This window comes from Neomonachus schauinslandi, chromosome 5 (genome assembly GCF_002201575.2).
Source record: "Neomonachus schauinslandi chromosome 5, ASM220157v2, whole genome shotgun sequence".
Classification (NCBI taxonomy): Eukaryota; Metazoa; Chordata; class Mammalia; order Carnivora; family Phocidae; genus Neomonachus; species Neomonachus schauinslandi.
This window is the reverse complement of record NC_058407.1, coordinates 46171623-46187955: the sequence shown is the minus strand read 5'-3', so window position 1 is coordinate 46187955 and position 16333 is coordinate 46171623. Positions and strand designations below refer to the sequence as shown.

The following is a 16333-nucleotide window of genomic DNA, read 5'->3' as shown; positions in this document are numbered from 1 at the left end:
CATATCTATCTGTCTATCTATCTATCTATCATCTATCTATCCATCCACCCATTCATCTATCCATTCATTCATCCATCTATCCATCCATGTGATCAATATGTATTGAATACCATGTGCTAGATGCCATTTTAGATATTGAAAAACTACTTTTTACTTGTGGGAAGATAAAACCTCCCAAAAGTTCTAAACAAAAACTCGAAAGTTTCATTTAAACAAACTCAAGTGCCTTTAGGATGCATTCAAGTACGGAAATAAATGAAGTGGTCCAGGGGGATTCCAGTGAATTGGTATCTAAACGGAGAGAAACTACAACTTAGCTCTAGAGAATTCTAGGCAGAGTGGTCCAGCTTTGTCAAATCTTCCAATATTTTAGGGGAACCCAGAAATCTGGCACTTATGTGAATTTTCCATTTTTAATGCTGGTAAAAATAATCTGGATTTTTCACAAACATTACGTGAGCCAAACGAAACATATTATTATTTAGACACTTAGCTAGACACCCCTAGGGGCTACCAGTTTGCAGCCCTCTGCTTAGACTCTGAGGACACAGTGACACAAAAGTTTTGGAGTTCTTCAATATTGTCTTCATTAGTTGATTTCCAATGAATTCACGACTAGATAATTTGACTTCCAAATTATTTTTGTTCACAACTAAATAATTTGGCTTTCAACTTATCATGGTTGTTGCATCAACCGGTTTAATGACTGAAGACACCTGAGAACTGCCTCGCCTTCTCTGGGGTGATGGCAGCGTGGCAAACACGAGGCAGGGCAAGGTCTTCATCCAGGAAAGAAGTGCGGAAGTTCTGTCCCCACCTTCATCATGACCTCCCCTCACCTCGGCACAGACCGCAAGGACAGGGACCATGTTTTGGTCATCATCCTTACAAGCACACCAGTCACCACTTGGCATAATTCCCTGCAGTATCCATGCTTGGTGAATGTTTGCTGAATCCATGTATGTTTTTTCAATTCCGACTTAAAATCTGGAGTGAAAACTGATTGTTGCTAAAATAAGTTCCCATGTAGTTCCCATGTAGTTCAAATTTTTTTTAATCTTTAAGGCCACGTCTACATGACAATAAATGAACTGTTTTAGACAGTTTATCAGGAAGAACAACCAGACAAATCACACTTGGAATGATACAGAGATAATCTAAGCAACTGTTGTATCTCTATTCAAATCATGTCTTGCTCTCATTCTCTTTTATTCTAGACTGACAAGACAGGCAAAATGGAGTAGTAAAGCACATTTTGAATAACTTCTTTTGTTTGAAGGTATACCTCAGACTTAATATTATACTACTAGTTGGTCCTACTTTACCAAGTGTAAAACGTGATTTGTAGAGTTCACCTTTGTAGCCTAAAAATTTAGAGAAATACCAGTACTTTCTCTCAACTACATGAAAAATTCACTTATGTCCTCAAATTATAGAAAGCACTAATGACAAAAAAACAAATAACAACCAACCAAAAAAATCCTCCCTGAAACATTTTTAAAATATCTTAATTAAAAAATGTTTATTTAGGGGTCCCTGGGTGGCTCAGTCTCTAAGTGTCTGCCTTCAGCTCAGGCCCTGATCCCAGCATCCTGGGATCAAGCCCCTCATTGGGTTCTGTGTCTCTCTCTGTCAAATAAATAAAATCTTAAAAAAAAAAAAGTAAAACATTAAAAATATATAAATAAAATAAAAATGCTTATTTAAATAAAATTATTTTTAAAATGTAGAGGATCCTAGGCATTACACCATCATACAAATAAGTGTGGGGAAAAATATCATTATACAACCATCACCTGCAAATTTCATCCTTCACATTTATCATGGAGCTCATAGAATTTGTGGTGAAAAGTATATTTGTGATACTGTAAAAAGTAAGTCTTTAAGAAAAATGATGAAAACCTGAATGCTGATGAAGTCTTTTTTTAACTCAACATAGTCAATAAAATGCAAATATTTCTTACATTTCACAAGTGTCTTTGGACTTGGAACACCTACAAGCATAATTAGACTTGGAGCGCATTCTAACTAGTAACACCCACAGTGAGTCTTTTTCCTATTTTTAAAAATAGTTCTGCCCCATTCAACAGACACCTTAACAAATGCAATGAACACATCTGGAAGTTCTATGTCATAAATTTCACAGCATTAGCAATCTGAGTGTTCACAAAACTATCCTCCCATACCAAGAGACCAGCAGCTTCATGACTAAAAACATAACCACTTCAACTTTTGTAAAATGTTCTAATTATGTGGTTGATTTCAGTCTCTCTTTGATTCCATATAAAAACATAACCAAATTCTTCACGAGTGCTGTTTCCTTTCAATTTAAGTTCCTGCAAATCTCAGAAACTATCTCAAAGTTTCATCTGAAGTAAGCCAAGTGATGTAATTGGGCATTCTTAATTTTTCTCCAAAAAAAGAAGAGAATGAATATTTGATTGACTTACTACATGAACCCAGCTACATTTCCTGACTGGGCTGTAACTGCCTTGAGAACTGAAAGTTCTCACACCTTTTTAAAGACCGATAGCTAAGGAAGTCATCTTTGTTCAGGTTGAACATGAAAGAGTAGTAAGGACAACACATTTCTAAAATTTGACTTCCAGAATTTTTCTGTGAAATTTGACTTTCTGAATAGAAGTGAAGTTTCACTATTGCAACAAGTAAAGACAATGTTAAAAGGAAGACTAATGAAGTCACAAAACATCAAAGTTGTTAGAGAATTTAGAGCACATGTAATGGGTAGCTGACAGGAATAACGAGGTTAGAGTATGACAGCCCCCTACCTAGGTCATTGGCACTTGGTAAGAACTTGGACCTCAACGGCCAAGTCTAACACTCTTATTTTACAGACAAGAAAACCGACGCAGGAAAGACAAACTCTTCCTATATACACATGGAAGGGTTTACCAAAACTGTAAAGAAAGTGAGTGACTTGAAGTTCAGAGTAACCAAAGGACCGTCTCTGATACTACGCTGTTTTAGTTATTCAAGTTATACAAATTAATTTTCGTGCCCTCATTTGAAAGGACTTTTCGAATTTTCCCCTATGAATGGCTCTATTCTATTCCTGAAGATTTTATGTCCTGGTTCCAAAAATAAAACTAAGTTGAGGAAAGGCATATCCCTAATCGTTGCACTTCCATTATTTATTCTAAAAACATTTGCTTAAAATTATTCCAGGGCTTGACAGTTTAATGTGATGGAAGCTCAAACCACACCGTTTTAGCAAATTTAACAAACTCCCTCCACAGCCCACAGCTCCTCTCTGCTGCACTCCCCCTTCAAAGAGCTAGTCCACTGTCTTCAGCACTAAGGAAATCTCTAAAAGTCAACCAAGCTGCTTCTGGCCAGATCTGAGGAAACTAGAAATCTTGGTCAATATTTATCTTCACAGGTATTTTTACCTTTATTTTCTGTATGCCTGGAGCTCAAATGAAACACCAGCTTGAAAAGGCAGGGCTCAGCCCAGAGTGGCCTGGCCGTCCAACTGCACCTGTCACCCTTTACCTGTTTGCAAGACCACAGTTCTCTCTTCTCCATCCAGAGACACAATCCTGAAGTTATAGGTGGTTCCCGCCTGCAGATCCTTGGGGTAGCATCCATAGGTGGTGTTGTCTATCCGCGTGGGGTGGCACCATGCGACCCCTAACGTGTCACTGCTATAGATGAGGCTGAAGTTACAGGGTGACCCCAGAGTTCTCCACTGGAGAGACGCGGACCGGCTGGAGACCTTGGACTCCGTCAGGGTGAAGTTACATCTCACTGGCTCCCCCAGTCCAGTCTGCAAAGGAACCAGAAGCAGCTGAAGCCCGCCGTCTAGACCGTCCCGGGACTTGTCCATAGCAAGGTCCCCAAGCCGCCTCCTCAGCCCTCAGCCCCAGCCTCAGCCCAGTCCTTTGCCCTCCAGCCCGAGGAAAGACCCGCGGAGGAGGTGGGTGGCAACTCTCTCCCTGGCCTGCTCTTTCTGGGGAGCGGCTTGGAGAAGGAGGGCGGGTCGGTGCCTCGGACAGTCGGATGAGCTGTCAGTCTGGCCGGAGGGCTCACGAGAGGACCTTTCTTCCCCAGGGAGAGGAAGAAATTCGGCCATCTCCCTCTGCAAAGCATGACCCAGGCGACCCGACGGCCGACTGGGAGTTTGGTCGTCAGCAGGGAGGGACGCGTCGGCCCGCCACCTCCCTCGGGCCACTCACCTGCAGCAGGCTCAGCGCGGTGCACAAGGCCAGCCCCGCTCCATGGCTCAGCATCGCGCTCAGCGCTCACCACCCCGACTCAGCAGAGGGGCTGGGGCGCCCGGCGGCCCCGACGGCCGGCGCGGGCCGGGGGGGTGGGGGTGGGGGGCACCTGTTGCGCGCGCTCAGCGCGCCCCGCTGGCGCACAGCGCTTCCCTCCGGGCTGGCGACGCGCAGGGGCCGCCGCGGTCGCTGCCGCCGCCGCTGCTGCTGCCGCCCCGGGCGGGCTGCGGACGCGAGAGGCGGCGGGGGCAGGCAGCGCGCCGCCCTTCCCACGCTGCCATGCTGACCCGCGCTGCCTCGCCCCGGGACCCGGCCGCGGACTTCCGCAATCAAAAGGCAATTTCCTCGTCTCCCGGCAAAGGAACAATGCGCCGGCGAGGGAGGGAGCCCCGAGGAGCCAACGCCTGAGGCTGCCAAGGGGGCCCGCGGCGGGCCGCGCTGCCCCCGCTGCCCCGGCGCCGCCGCCCCCCTGGCCGGGGGTCCCGTCCGGGCCCACCGAGCTCTGCCTCCTCCTCCTCCTCCTCTCCCGCGACTTTCACTTTTTCCCACTCGGTGGTCCTCCTCCCCGCCGTCCTAGCCACAGTCAGTACTTGCTCCCTCTCACTTTCCAGGCCCCCCACCCCCTTCCTCCCTCCACACCCAGCGCCTCCCCCTCCCTATCTTCCTTCCTATCTTCCTCATCTGCTTTCTCCGGGGCCTCTTTTCCCAGGATTAAACTTGACCACAGCAGATTTCCCTAGGTCGCCTACACTCCTTCCTGAAGCCTTTTATTAGAGTGCTTTTGCCCTTCTCACCTCAAAGCAGTCATTTGTCCCAACGCACATCCCCCTGACACCAGCAAGAGAAAAAGACCCCCAAAGGATCTTGTCCATTGTCAACTTGACCTTTCTCTTTCTCTGCCGGTCACTTTCCCCTTTCTCTTGTATAGAGGTCGGTGTCCTCCCTAAATCTTATGCAAATGCTGCTGACCAAGAACAAATGTAATCACCGCCCGTTGTTCAACGCACAAAGCAAACTACAAAGCAGTTTCACCACTGACCATCCAGTAGTTAATACCATTTCATCCATAATTGTCCGAGCAATATAAGAAAGCAGTAAAACTCTTCCTTTGAGGAAAACACTATTGATGGCTCAGTTCCCACACGTATTACAAAAACTGGAATTGACTCAGTTTCCAGCACTAACTATAGCTTTTTAGCAACTGCCCAACTGCCTCGGTATCCGAATCATCATGTATGTGAAAATGGATTTTAAAAGAGCTTCTAATAACCAAAGAGCAAAAATGTTTAATTGTACACAGGTGATACAAGCAAAATATGGCAACAACTTTTATAATGCTCCGTTGCTTTTCTTGGGTGCCTTCTCTGACAACAGCCAGAAGAGATGAGATTTCCCGGTTTAATTTTCACAACCAAATACTCTGGAGCTAAATCAATAAGAAGAATGTCATATTCCCTTCTTTCTCAGGTAGGCAGATTCTACAGAAAGCTAGAGTATCGACTTCTGGATCAACTGTATCTACTTTGAGGATAAGCAGAAAAAAGTGAAAATTGTTTCGATTCTTTCAGAAAACATGTTTTTAAGAAACCTTTGAATGAAAAAATGAAATTGCTACCCCTTCAGAGATTCTATGGGCTTTAAATCTGCAGCCAGACCAGAGATCTCAAATCTCCTTTTCAAGTTAGCAAACGCTCAAAGGGCAAACCTGAACTGCGTGTATTTCTGGGAAGACAGAATCTTTCCTGTTTCTCTGCCCAGATGACTTGCCTTCCAAGAGAGCCTTCCTCGCCCTCTGTATTTTACCCCCACGTTCAATGTCTTTTCACAGCCTCCCACGTCTCTGCAGCATCAGAGGTGGTCCCCTCCTCTCTGTTACAGACAGGCTGCCTTCAGCCCTTAAAGGGGTCTTTTTGCAGCTTCGTTCCTTCTCAACATTCATTACCTTTCTCTTTTCTTGCTGTATTCAGAAAACAATGTGGCTTCCTTGTCTGTCAAACTGGAATTATACCACTCTAAATACTTCCCAGAGCTGTTATGAAGAATAAATAAGGTCACAGATGTGAAAGCACCTTTTGTAAACGCTTATGTGCTGTCCAGGTGTTGGCTTACCTGGTAATAGACTGCATCCCCATCACATTTTTTCCCCTCTCTTTTAAATTCAACCATCACGTAGGTTGCGCTTTTCTAACTTCTGCAGTTTCTCTCTTGCTTTGTCTTTTCCATTGAGGTTTATAGAATTTTCTCATAAATTGCCCCGCAGATTTGAGATTTCCCCCAAATATACTAAATACTATTTTCTGCCCTTTGCCCAAATCTTCAATAAATCCTATCCCCTCCAAGTTTTGCCCACCATCTTTTTTTTTTCTTTTTAAACCCTGCATGCCACAACCTACCCTACCCTATAAGTTAATCTAAAAGCTGTATTTCATTTTCAACATACTGTCTAACATTCTTCCTATAATCCTTCCTTTGGTGCAGGCAAATGCATCAGAAAACGCAAAATTTGAAGGACTAATCAAGCAAGGGGATAACAAAAAATCCTTACAATACAGTCTAGATGTTTCCAAATTCTAGGTTATTAGCAGTGATCTGCTAATAATGCCCTTGGAAATAGGAATTAAGAAAAGAAGTTTTTTAAATAGGGTCCTTTTATTTTTGTATCAGAGAAACATATATTTAGAATCATGTGTTGCCATTTATTTTACTATTGATGTATATGAAGAATCATAGCAATGCGTGAAGCAAAGGCCCAGTAGTGGTCATAGACATTTCTTTTCCAAAGTCATATAACCCCGAGTTCTTTTTCCTGGAGAATCTTAAGGCTTACAGAAGAGTTCCCACCAAAGTGAGTGGATCCTAAATAGCCCATAAGGATTAGCATATTGTGAAACAATGAGGAAAAGTTTAAACTTAGGCTTTTACTGATTACATTTTTCTTTTTAAAAAACAGTTATATTAATAGGAGAAATTAAAGAGAACTGTAATGGATTCAAGGCAGTTTGGGACTGGGGAAGGTTGCCAGATATTGTTTTTTTTCTATGAGGAGTTTATTTGAAACTACTTTACAAAGTATAAATAAATTGATTCATTCTTCTTCTTTGTTCTCATTTTTATTTGGAATTCCTCAACTTCTTTTGAACCTATTTATCCCGCATCATGACACTGCATATGCTTTGGAGGTTACTGCATTCCAGGAATTTGGGACCACTTCTCTTTGCCACTTGGAAACGTGTCCCAGACCGCATGGGAAGGGTGGGGCTGCTTCTGATTAGACGTGAGTGGACAAACAGTTGCCTTTTAAACAAATTGTCATAGCAATTAATTGTTATAATTTACATAGTCATAAATTATTAATTCATGGATGAGAGCACGGCTCTTGTCAGCTTATAAACACAGATGTTGAATGAGAAACAACCGGTCATCAGGGGTCCAGGGACCACACTTTGAGAACTGCTACTGTAGATGAGGTTATGAGGTGGGTGTGGAAAGGTTGCGGGGAGGAGGGGAGGGCAGAGTAGATTGCTCAAGTTATTGGTTAATCCAAACTCCTCACCCATAACCTAAAGAGCCATTCGTGACCTGGCCTCTCTTCTTGCCTCCTTGCTCCAGGGGCCTAGGTCTGATAATTCATTTACTCATTCGTTCAGCAAATATTGACTGAGAACCTACCGTGTGCCTGGGGTTTGGAGACACCCCAACACAGAGCTGACCTTTTCCTGCCTCCGGGCCTTTATACCTGCCTTTTCATCTTCTTGGACCACTCCTCCCCAGATTCTCTGCTTGGTTATCTTCCTCTCAGTCTTTAAGGTCTCAGCTTCAACACACCCCAGGGGGGCCAGACCCTTTCTGACCACACAAGGAAAAAGTGTCCTTTTATAATTATTCATCTCAGCAATCCATTTGTTTAATTCAGAGCATTAATGACACCTGGTAATAATATAATGCCTTATATGCTTCTGACTGCCTGCCTTTCCCAAGCATATGGAGAATTCTCTTAGGGCAATCTTGTTCTCCTTGCATAGAGCTTGGCATAAAAGAATTTCATCAAATATTTGTTGAAAGAATGGATGAATGAAGAAAGGAAGGGAGGCAGGAAGGAATCTTTGTACCTGCTCAGTAAATATTGTTATGTGGATAAATACTCAAAACAAGTCCTTGTAAACATGTTCTTGCTGGAAGCCTCAAATACCACCTTGGAAGGGAGGGCGGAAAAGAGAAGAGGAAAAAAGGAGAAAGGGCAAAGGAATCAAAGAAGAGAAGATTGATTTGAAAGAGAATGAGGTGGGAGGGAAGATTAAAGGAGGAAAAGAGACGGGGGAGGAAGTCCTATGCTTCCGCATGGTGGTTCTCAAAGTGCAGCAGCGGCATCCTCTGAGAACTTGCCAGAAATGTAAATTCTAGGCCTTATCACACCTGAGGGATCAAAAATGCCATGGTGGAGCCATTTTTTTTTTTTTTAAAGCCCTGCACCAGATACCGTTTTATAGTAAAGAGAGTTAATAATGTCTTATTGTTCTTTTTCTTTTAAATTTAAATTCTGAGCTCTCTGGTTACAAGGAGCTAGGTAAGTGATTTAGAAGGTCTTAAACTATTTTAGAAGGTGTCAAATAAGTAAATTGGTGATATAATATATAATAATATATTTCATATAATATATAAGCCTATTTATATGTTATATAAAATATATTTTTTCTATTACATATATTTAGAACAAATTTGATATTTATAACTTCTCAATAAAAATAAAATGTGGATGCTAAAGGAAAAAGGATCAACATGCAGCAGACTTAATAAATATTAGATGATGGGTCAATTCTGATGCTTTTTTCTCCGAGGAAGTACTTTTGTCATGAGACCCTCATGTGTGTTTCCCCAGATATTGTTAAAAAGAAGAAAGTCTAGCAATCAGGGAATGTGCCCACTAAAAATGATTATAAGATGGTGAATCCTTTTCTAGGTTTTAATTCAAACTGGCTCAATAATAAATTATGACAGAAATGAATACATTTTAACTAGCAGGTGTCATGCATTTAAAAAGAGGTGCATTAAAATTTAAGGTAAGGTAATTTTGATAAGCAGCTTTTTTTTTTTTTTTTTTTTTTTTAAGAACCGTGACTATCCTCTTCGGTGGTTAGAGATACCATTTTTGGAATACTTATACTTCAAGGAATCTCTCTATCCTCCTAGGTCATACGCTTCCTAGGTTATAGGTCTCTAGGAAAATGGAAATAATAAAGGCATTTCAGGGGGGGTAGGAGTTGTAAGGATTAAATGACAAGGTCCCGTGTTGTGTAAAGCATGGTCCTTGGCTAAAGGGCTCAACAAATGTTAGATACTATGATTATTCAGTGGTAATAATATTATATGAATACCGATATATCATGGATGCTGAGCGCCCAGTAATGCTAGAGTATGACAAAGTCCGTGGACGAGAATTTTTTCTGAGAAAAACCAAATGATAGTAAATTACCATTGCTTCCCATCTCATACCCAAGAGAAACTTTTCAGTAGATGAGCACAAAAGACATCCAAGGGCTGCTCTGGCTGGTGGCCATGCCAAGGTTTTTTTAAGTCCCAAAAGGGAGGGGGGGGTGCCGGATATGTCTTTAGCACCAGGCTCCACCATCTCTCTCAGCAGACACATCTCTAAGGTTTCCTGGTATTTTTTTCTACACTGCTTTCTCACCCTCTTCCCCTCCCCTAGGTTGTTGTTGTTACTGTTTTTTTTTTAATCTGGAGGAAAAGGGTTTTGCATAGCTTTTGTCACAGCTTTGTCACCATAATGATTTAAAACTAGGTGTGACTGTAACATCTTCAACCTCAGCGGCTTCTGCTGTGTCTTCACTCCTGCTTCTCAGTCCCCACTGCCCCACCCCCCAGAAACCGTCTGCTCACAAAGTCAAGGTATTAAGGCATCCTGGGTCTGTGTGGGCGTGGCTGCTTCGCATTCCACCTTCAGGAACTAGACCAACGTCCAAACCCGAGCCCCGAGCGTGGTAGACAGACAAAGCAGGGATAACACTGGCTCTCAGGAAAAGGAGAACAAAAACAAAAAGAAATGATCACCTAGTTCATCTATCTTAGAAAGCAGTGATTGGAGGGTGGAGACTCTGTCCTCTTTTTTCTGGGTACCACTGTTGCTACAGCATTATTTCCCATGATTCTCTGAAGGTTGCAAACACAGGGCTCACTCTTTGGCCAGCACGCTTGCCTTTTCTGGATTTTATAGTGTGATCCTAACATTGTTTTTTTTGTTTTTTTTTTTTAAAGATTTTATTTATTTTTGACAGAGAGAGAGTGTACAAGCAGGGGAAGCAGCAGGCAGAGGGAGAGGGAGAAGCAGGCTCCTCGCTGAGCAGGGAGCCCGATGCGGGGCTCCATCCCAGGACCCCGGGATCACGACCCGAGCCGAAGGCAGATGCTTAACCATCTGAGCCACGCAGGTGCCCCCTAAAATTGTTTTGAAAAAAAAAAATAGAATACTTGGCTAATGTTGAGAACAAGAGATTTTACATGAAAAAAAATCTGGAGTTTGACTTTTCTTTAAAAAAAATCAAGAGATGGAGGGCTTGTTGGGCCCACATTCTTGCTTGCCTCTTCCCTATAGCTCCCCCCAAGCACTCCCCCTACAGCCCCCCCCCCCCCCCCCCCCCCCGCCCTTGTCTGCTGGAGGAGGCAGACACAGAGCATCCTAGAGTCCCCTGGATGTTGGGGCTAACGGTGATCAAAGTGGAAGATCAAAGGTTCTTATCATGTTTTTCAAAAATGTAATGATAAAACTGTCACCTAGATTATAAACCTCATGAAGGAAAGAGCCCATGTATCTTCATTATCTCACCCACATCCCCAGGTTGTGGAGACTCGGTGTCTACTTTCTATTGACAGAGGAAACATTCATAGCTCCACACTAAATAAGGGCATGACTAAGTATTCGTAAATCTGAAACACAATTTCATTCTTCAGCCCTCCAGTGCAGACCCCGAGCCCTTAGCATCACAGAATCTAAGAATACCTAGCACCTAAGCCTTGGGATAAACTAGTGACCAGTCAGCCCCTGCTCCAAATGGACAGACCCTGCCTACTCCATGGAAGATCTAATGCTTCTCACATGATCAGGAGGTCACTTAAGTCAGATCACTAGGGTCAACACTCTTGGCAAAGCCCACTCTCAGTATTGTCTCCACAGCTGTGCTGTTCTGGACTGCAAGGTCAGCCTTGCAGAAAGGGGAGCAAACACAAATGTTGACAGACACACAGATGAAGGGCAAGCACCTAGTAAAGCTCTGCACATGGGGTGTACTTCTTGGCCGACATCTATTAGAAATCCAAAATAGAAGAGCTTTGAAGAAAAAGAGGTGCCTCCCATGTCCCTCCCCAACAGGTTACCTGGTTGGGATCTCAGCTGGATCTAGCAATGGGAGTTTTCTGTTGCCTGTTCCCCCAAAGTGTGGGAAGAGTAGAAAGGAGTTTTGCTTTAAAGACAGCTCCTGGAATTCATAGCATTTCCCCTTTTCAGTTGCTATTGTGTGTGTGGCATATGCTGGTGCAATCACTAGGCAGCCCGGCGAAGTTACAGAGATTTAAAGCACTTCGTCTCTTGCAGAGCTCTTTAGCTTATCTTCAGGCTTACCAACGGGCCCATCCTCCAGCTCTGACTCTTGGCTTTACTGTTCTTTCTTGCAAATTCATCATCATTCCTTTCGTGGTGCTTGCTTTCCTCTTCCTCTGCCCCCATTTTCTCTCGCCTTGGTCCTTGAACAAGACAGCCAGGTCTTGGTGGGAGCTGCTAGTCTATCCCTAACACTGTAGCCTCCCTCGGATTCTACCCTCTAAAAGCCCTTAAGCAAACTACTCTTTTTAATTTTTAAACTTTTTATTTTTTCAAACTTATACATTGTAAGAGTTGTACAGAACGCTTCTATATGCCCTTACCCAGACGCACTAATTCTGTTGCTGGTTTTTTTTTTACATTTTCCCACATTCATTTTCCCGTTCTTTCCTTCTCTCCGTGTAGACTGTTTTTACCTGTGAACTAACCTTTCAGAGCTGGTTGTGTATATCCTGAGTTAAGTGTGTAGTCTCAGTAAAGTTACCAAATTCAGAAAATTCAAAATTGTTATAATGCTTTAATCCACAACCCATATTTCAATTTTGTTAATTGTCTCAATAACGTCCTTTTTAGCATTTGGGTTTTTTTTGTTGTTGTTGTTGTTTGTTTTTTGTTTTCTCTAGTAAGGATCCAGCCTAGGATCCTGTATTGCATTTCCTTGTCAAGTCTCTTAATCTCCTTTAATATGGAACAATTCCTCAGCTTTTTCAAATGATCCTTATGACATTGATCTTTTTGAATGATACGAGTCAGTTTTTCTATAGTATTGTCCTCCATTTGCATTTGTCGGATATTTCCTTGAGATTCCATTCAGATTATACCTCTCCAGAAGGACTTCTCCCCTTCTCTTGCGGTCAGTGTTTGTTCTAACAAGCTGATTATTCAATTATTCTCCAAGGGATCGAAAACCTAATCACGTATTACAATCAATGGGGAGATTTTTACACCCTAGGTGCTGAGGTCCTGTGTTAGTAAATGCTGATTCAGTAGGACTGAGGCAGAAGTTTAGAATCTGCATCTTTAAAACTCTTCCCAGGTGATTCTGATGTATGTAAGGCCCAGGCTGAGAGCCACAGACTTCCTATGTCAATTAGCACATCCTCCTTTCTCCTTTGATATCATTTCCCCCTTTCCTTGCTCTTTTCCCCACTGCATCAGCCCTTATCTGCTCAGGGAAACCAATGTGCCAGAGAAATCCTGGCGTGTAAGGAGCCCATTTCGATGCACATGTTCTGTTTCATGGTTGCATTTTTATGTGCACACGATTTATATTGTGACAAAATATGAACATAACTTTCGCGCACACAAAATAGAAAGTAATGCAAATCATAACGAAAAGAAAAGCAGAGAAAAGAAAAATCCTTGAGATTTTAAAGCTGGAGGGCTTTAAATTCAAGTAAATTACAGACCCTATTATGCTACTGGCACATGGCAATCCACTTTAGCTGGCGAGCTAAGAAAACCCTCTTTGTCAGAATTAGGCTTGAATGATGCTAATTATAAATTAGGGTCTTTAGGAATACATCCCTCACACAAGATACTGCTCCTCAGAATGACCCTTCTGCCCTGTCAGCAGTCTCAGAATCTGCTTGTATCAGACCCCAAGCACACTAGACAATCTAAGAGTTCTTGTTCATGAGGAATGATTGGGGGATGGTTTTCTGTTTTTGTCTTTCGGTTTTTTGGTTTTTCTGTTTTGTTTTGTTTTGTTTGCTTTTTGCTACATCTTTGCACTTCTCCCTCTAGGTATTCGCCCCAGTAAAGGGGGAGTATTGTCCTCTCTTTAGTTCTTCTGGCCACAGAAGACTGGTAGCAGCAGGACACCTCCCTTCTATACTTCAAGTAACACAATAAAGGAGGTTACCCCAGACTTGAGGGAGGTAGGAGGAGGTGGGGATTTTCTGCATTTGCCTTGTTACTTATTTGGAGGCTCACAGTGGGCTGTGATCTCTTTGTTTTTTTTTTTTTTTAGATTTTTTTATTTATTTATTCAACAGAGAGAGACACAGCGAGAGAGGGAACACAAGCAGGGGGAGCGGGAGAGGGAGAAGCAGGCTTCCCGCCGAGCACGGAGCCCAATGTGGGGCTCGATCCCAGGACCCTGGGATCATGACCTGAGCCAAAGGCAGACGCTTAACGACTGAGCCACCCAGGTGCCCCGGGCTGTGATCTTTTTGAAGGCCAAATGGAAGGAAGCCCAGAACAGTTCAGGCCCGAGCTGTACCACAATGGCTATTCATGAACGGAGGAAACGCAATCCCCGTCCCAGGCCAGGGCCTGGCAGGGTGGGGAGGGGAAGAAGGAGGTGTGCCTCCAAACAAGATTCATGGATCTTTAGCAGAATCTGAACCAACCGGGAACATTTTTTTTTTAATTCGTGTTCAACATGGTATTCCTCTCCAAGCATTTTCGTGTAATGATGTCAGCTTCCCTGGTTCTTACAACTCTGTGAAGCAGGCAGGGTGGGAATGATGAAGCAGAAACAGGAAGCTGGTGTTAATTGCTATAATGATCAACTACTTATCACGTGTGGCCAATGGACTAAGCACTTCACTTAATCAGATTTGAATCCTCACAACTGCATTGTGAGGCAGCGTACCCTTACTTATCCGTATTTGAAAGAGGAAGCAATTACGACTGGAGTTGAGTAGATTCCACGACCCCAGGATTTCAACCAGGTTTCTGCAACACGGGAGCCCTGGCCCTTTACCATTTTATCACACCATCTCCATCAAGGTCACATGGCTGAGAGGGGGTCCAGACTAGACGTCTCTTTAGAGCCCACTCCTCAAACAACAGATAGAGGCTGGTCAGATTTTGAAGCTAACGTGAAGTCAAAGGTCCACCCTCTCTCCCTTTGGAGGCCACTTCACACATGACTCTTCCTCCTGCCCCCCATCACTCAGGTCCCCCAACAGATTGACTTCCTGCTGCCTCTAGCCCTGCCTGTCTCACCTTGCCCACAGCGAATGGCTGGACGATGCAGGGCACATTTCTGACACCTACATCCGGCTTCATCTGCAACTGGGCCAGTGCACAAAGACTCAGTTCATCTTAGTGTGGGTGGTATATGGGGATGCCTGGCTGAGAGTGTGCCTGGGGCTGGAATCCAGCCCATGGCCCGCTACCATGTCTTGGGCATTCATGGTGGAACTGTGTGCCTGGAAACGCACTTTTCTAATTACCACAAAGACCCTGGGGTCTAGCAGCAGTTCCCTATCTGCCCAGGCTCCACTTAACCACCCTAGGCCCCATTCCTTACAGAATGTACCCTCTGTGAAGGAATAGCAGGAGGCTGTAATTAGATAAATTAATTTCCACTACTTGATTATTTAGCTATTATAGCACCCTGGCCCACCCCCTCATAACACAACACACTGAAGTGCCATCAATTGTGGGAAACTAAGGCATCTAGAACTCTATGAGGAAGACATTGTTGGTCAGGGACCAGATTTGTCTAGGTCAGTGGTTCTTAAACTTCAAGTGCATCTGTGTGACTTGGAGGGCTTGTTAAAACACAGATTACTGGGCCCTACACCCAGAGTTTCTGATTCAGTAGGTCTAAGTTCTGGGTCTGGAGTCCATACTTTGAGAACAACTGGTCTAGATTATTTCCTAACTCATAAGGTAGACATGCTTCTGGTTTCATCAACTTTGTCCTTGTAAAGACACACACAGCTACATAATACTATTATCATGGTAAGGATAACAACAATAGCTAACAGTAACTACACAGGGGTTTCCAGCACTACTAGGCACATGACTGGTATTAGATGATTTAATTCATGTCCAGGGTGAGGGAGCGAGAACAAGGGAGAGGGAGAGAGTTAGTTTTGAAACCACATACTGACCCAAGTCTACAGCCTTCTAAAGGCCAACCCCTCACACCGGCAGGTGAGGATGTGAGGAATGAGGGGAAAAGAGAAAAGTAGGGAAAATTCTGCTCCCAAAGGGTCAACTAGGACAACTTTGCAGGAGCATTACTAGTAATTGTTTCAAATTATGTCCTCCTTGGTATTTACCTTCATTAATAGGAGCTCTAGGTAAGAGTGTAAAGTGAGCAAGTGTGCGGGTGTGTGTGTGTGTGTGTGCTCTTTTTCTTGCTCTGCTGTTTTCTAATCATTTGACCTTGGGCAAGTCCTTAACCTCTTCAAACTTAAGCTAGGCATCTGCAAAATAATAATAATAACAGTAACAACAACAATAATAAATACCATGATAGATTATTTAATGGCTATAGTTTCGTCCCACCCAATATGTGTGGCCCTTTGCAATGTGACTTTGCAGCTCTTCCCATCAAAATGTGAGGTCTGTTTTCCCTACCTTCAAATCTGACCTGGGCACATTGATCAACAGAATGTGGCAGAAGTGATATGTGATTCTAGAATCTGGGCCTCGAGAGGTTTGTAGCTTCCACCTTTTCCTTCTTGCAGAACTCCCCTAAACCATCATGTAAAGAAGCTGGGGTAGCCTACCAGAGGAAGAG

At 43.4% G+C, this 16333-nt stretch overlaps 1 protein-coding gene across 1 annotated transcript in view; it reads right to left on the bottom strand.

Annotated features, from left to right (window-relative positions):
- The window catches only part of PTPRB (protein tyrosine phosphatase receptor type B), a 111137-nt gene that overhangs the window by 78361 nt on the left and 16443 nt on the right, over positions 1–16333 (bottom strand). The window contains exon 4 of the mRNA XM_021678592.1: positions 3514–3787. Within this exon, the coding sequence (XP_021534267.1) occupies positions 3514–3787 (274 nt within the window). The remainder of the gene's footprint in view (positions 1–3513; positions 3788–16333) is intronic.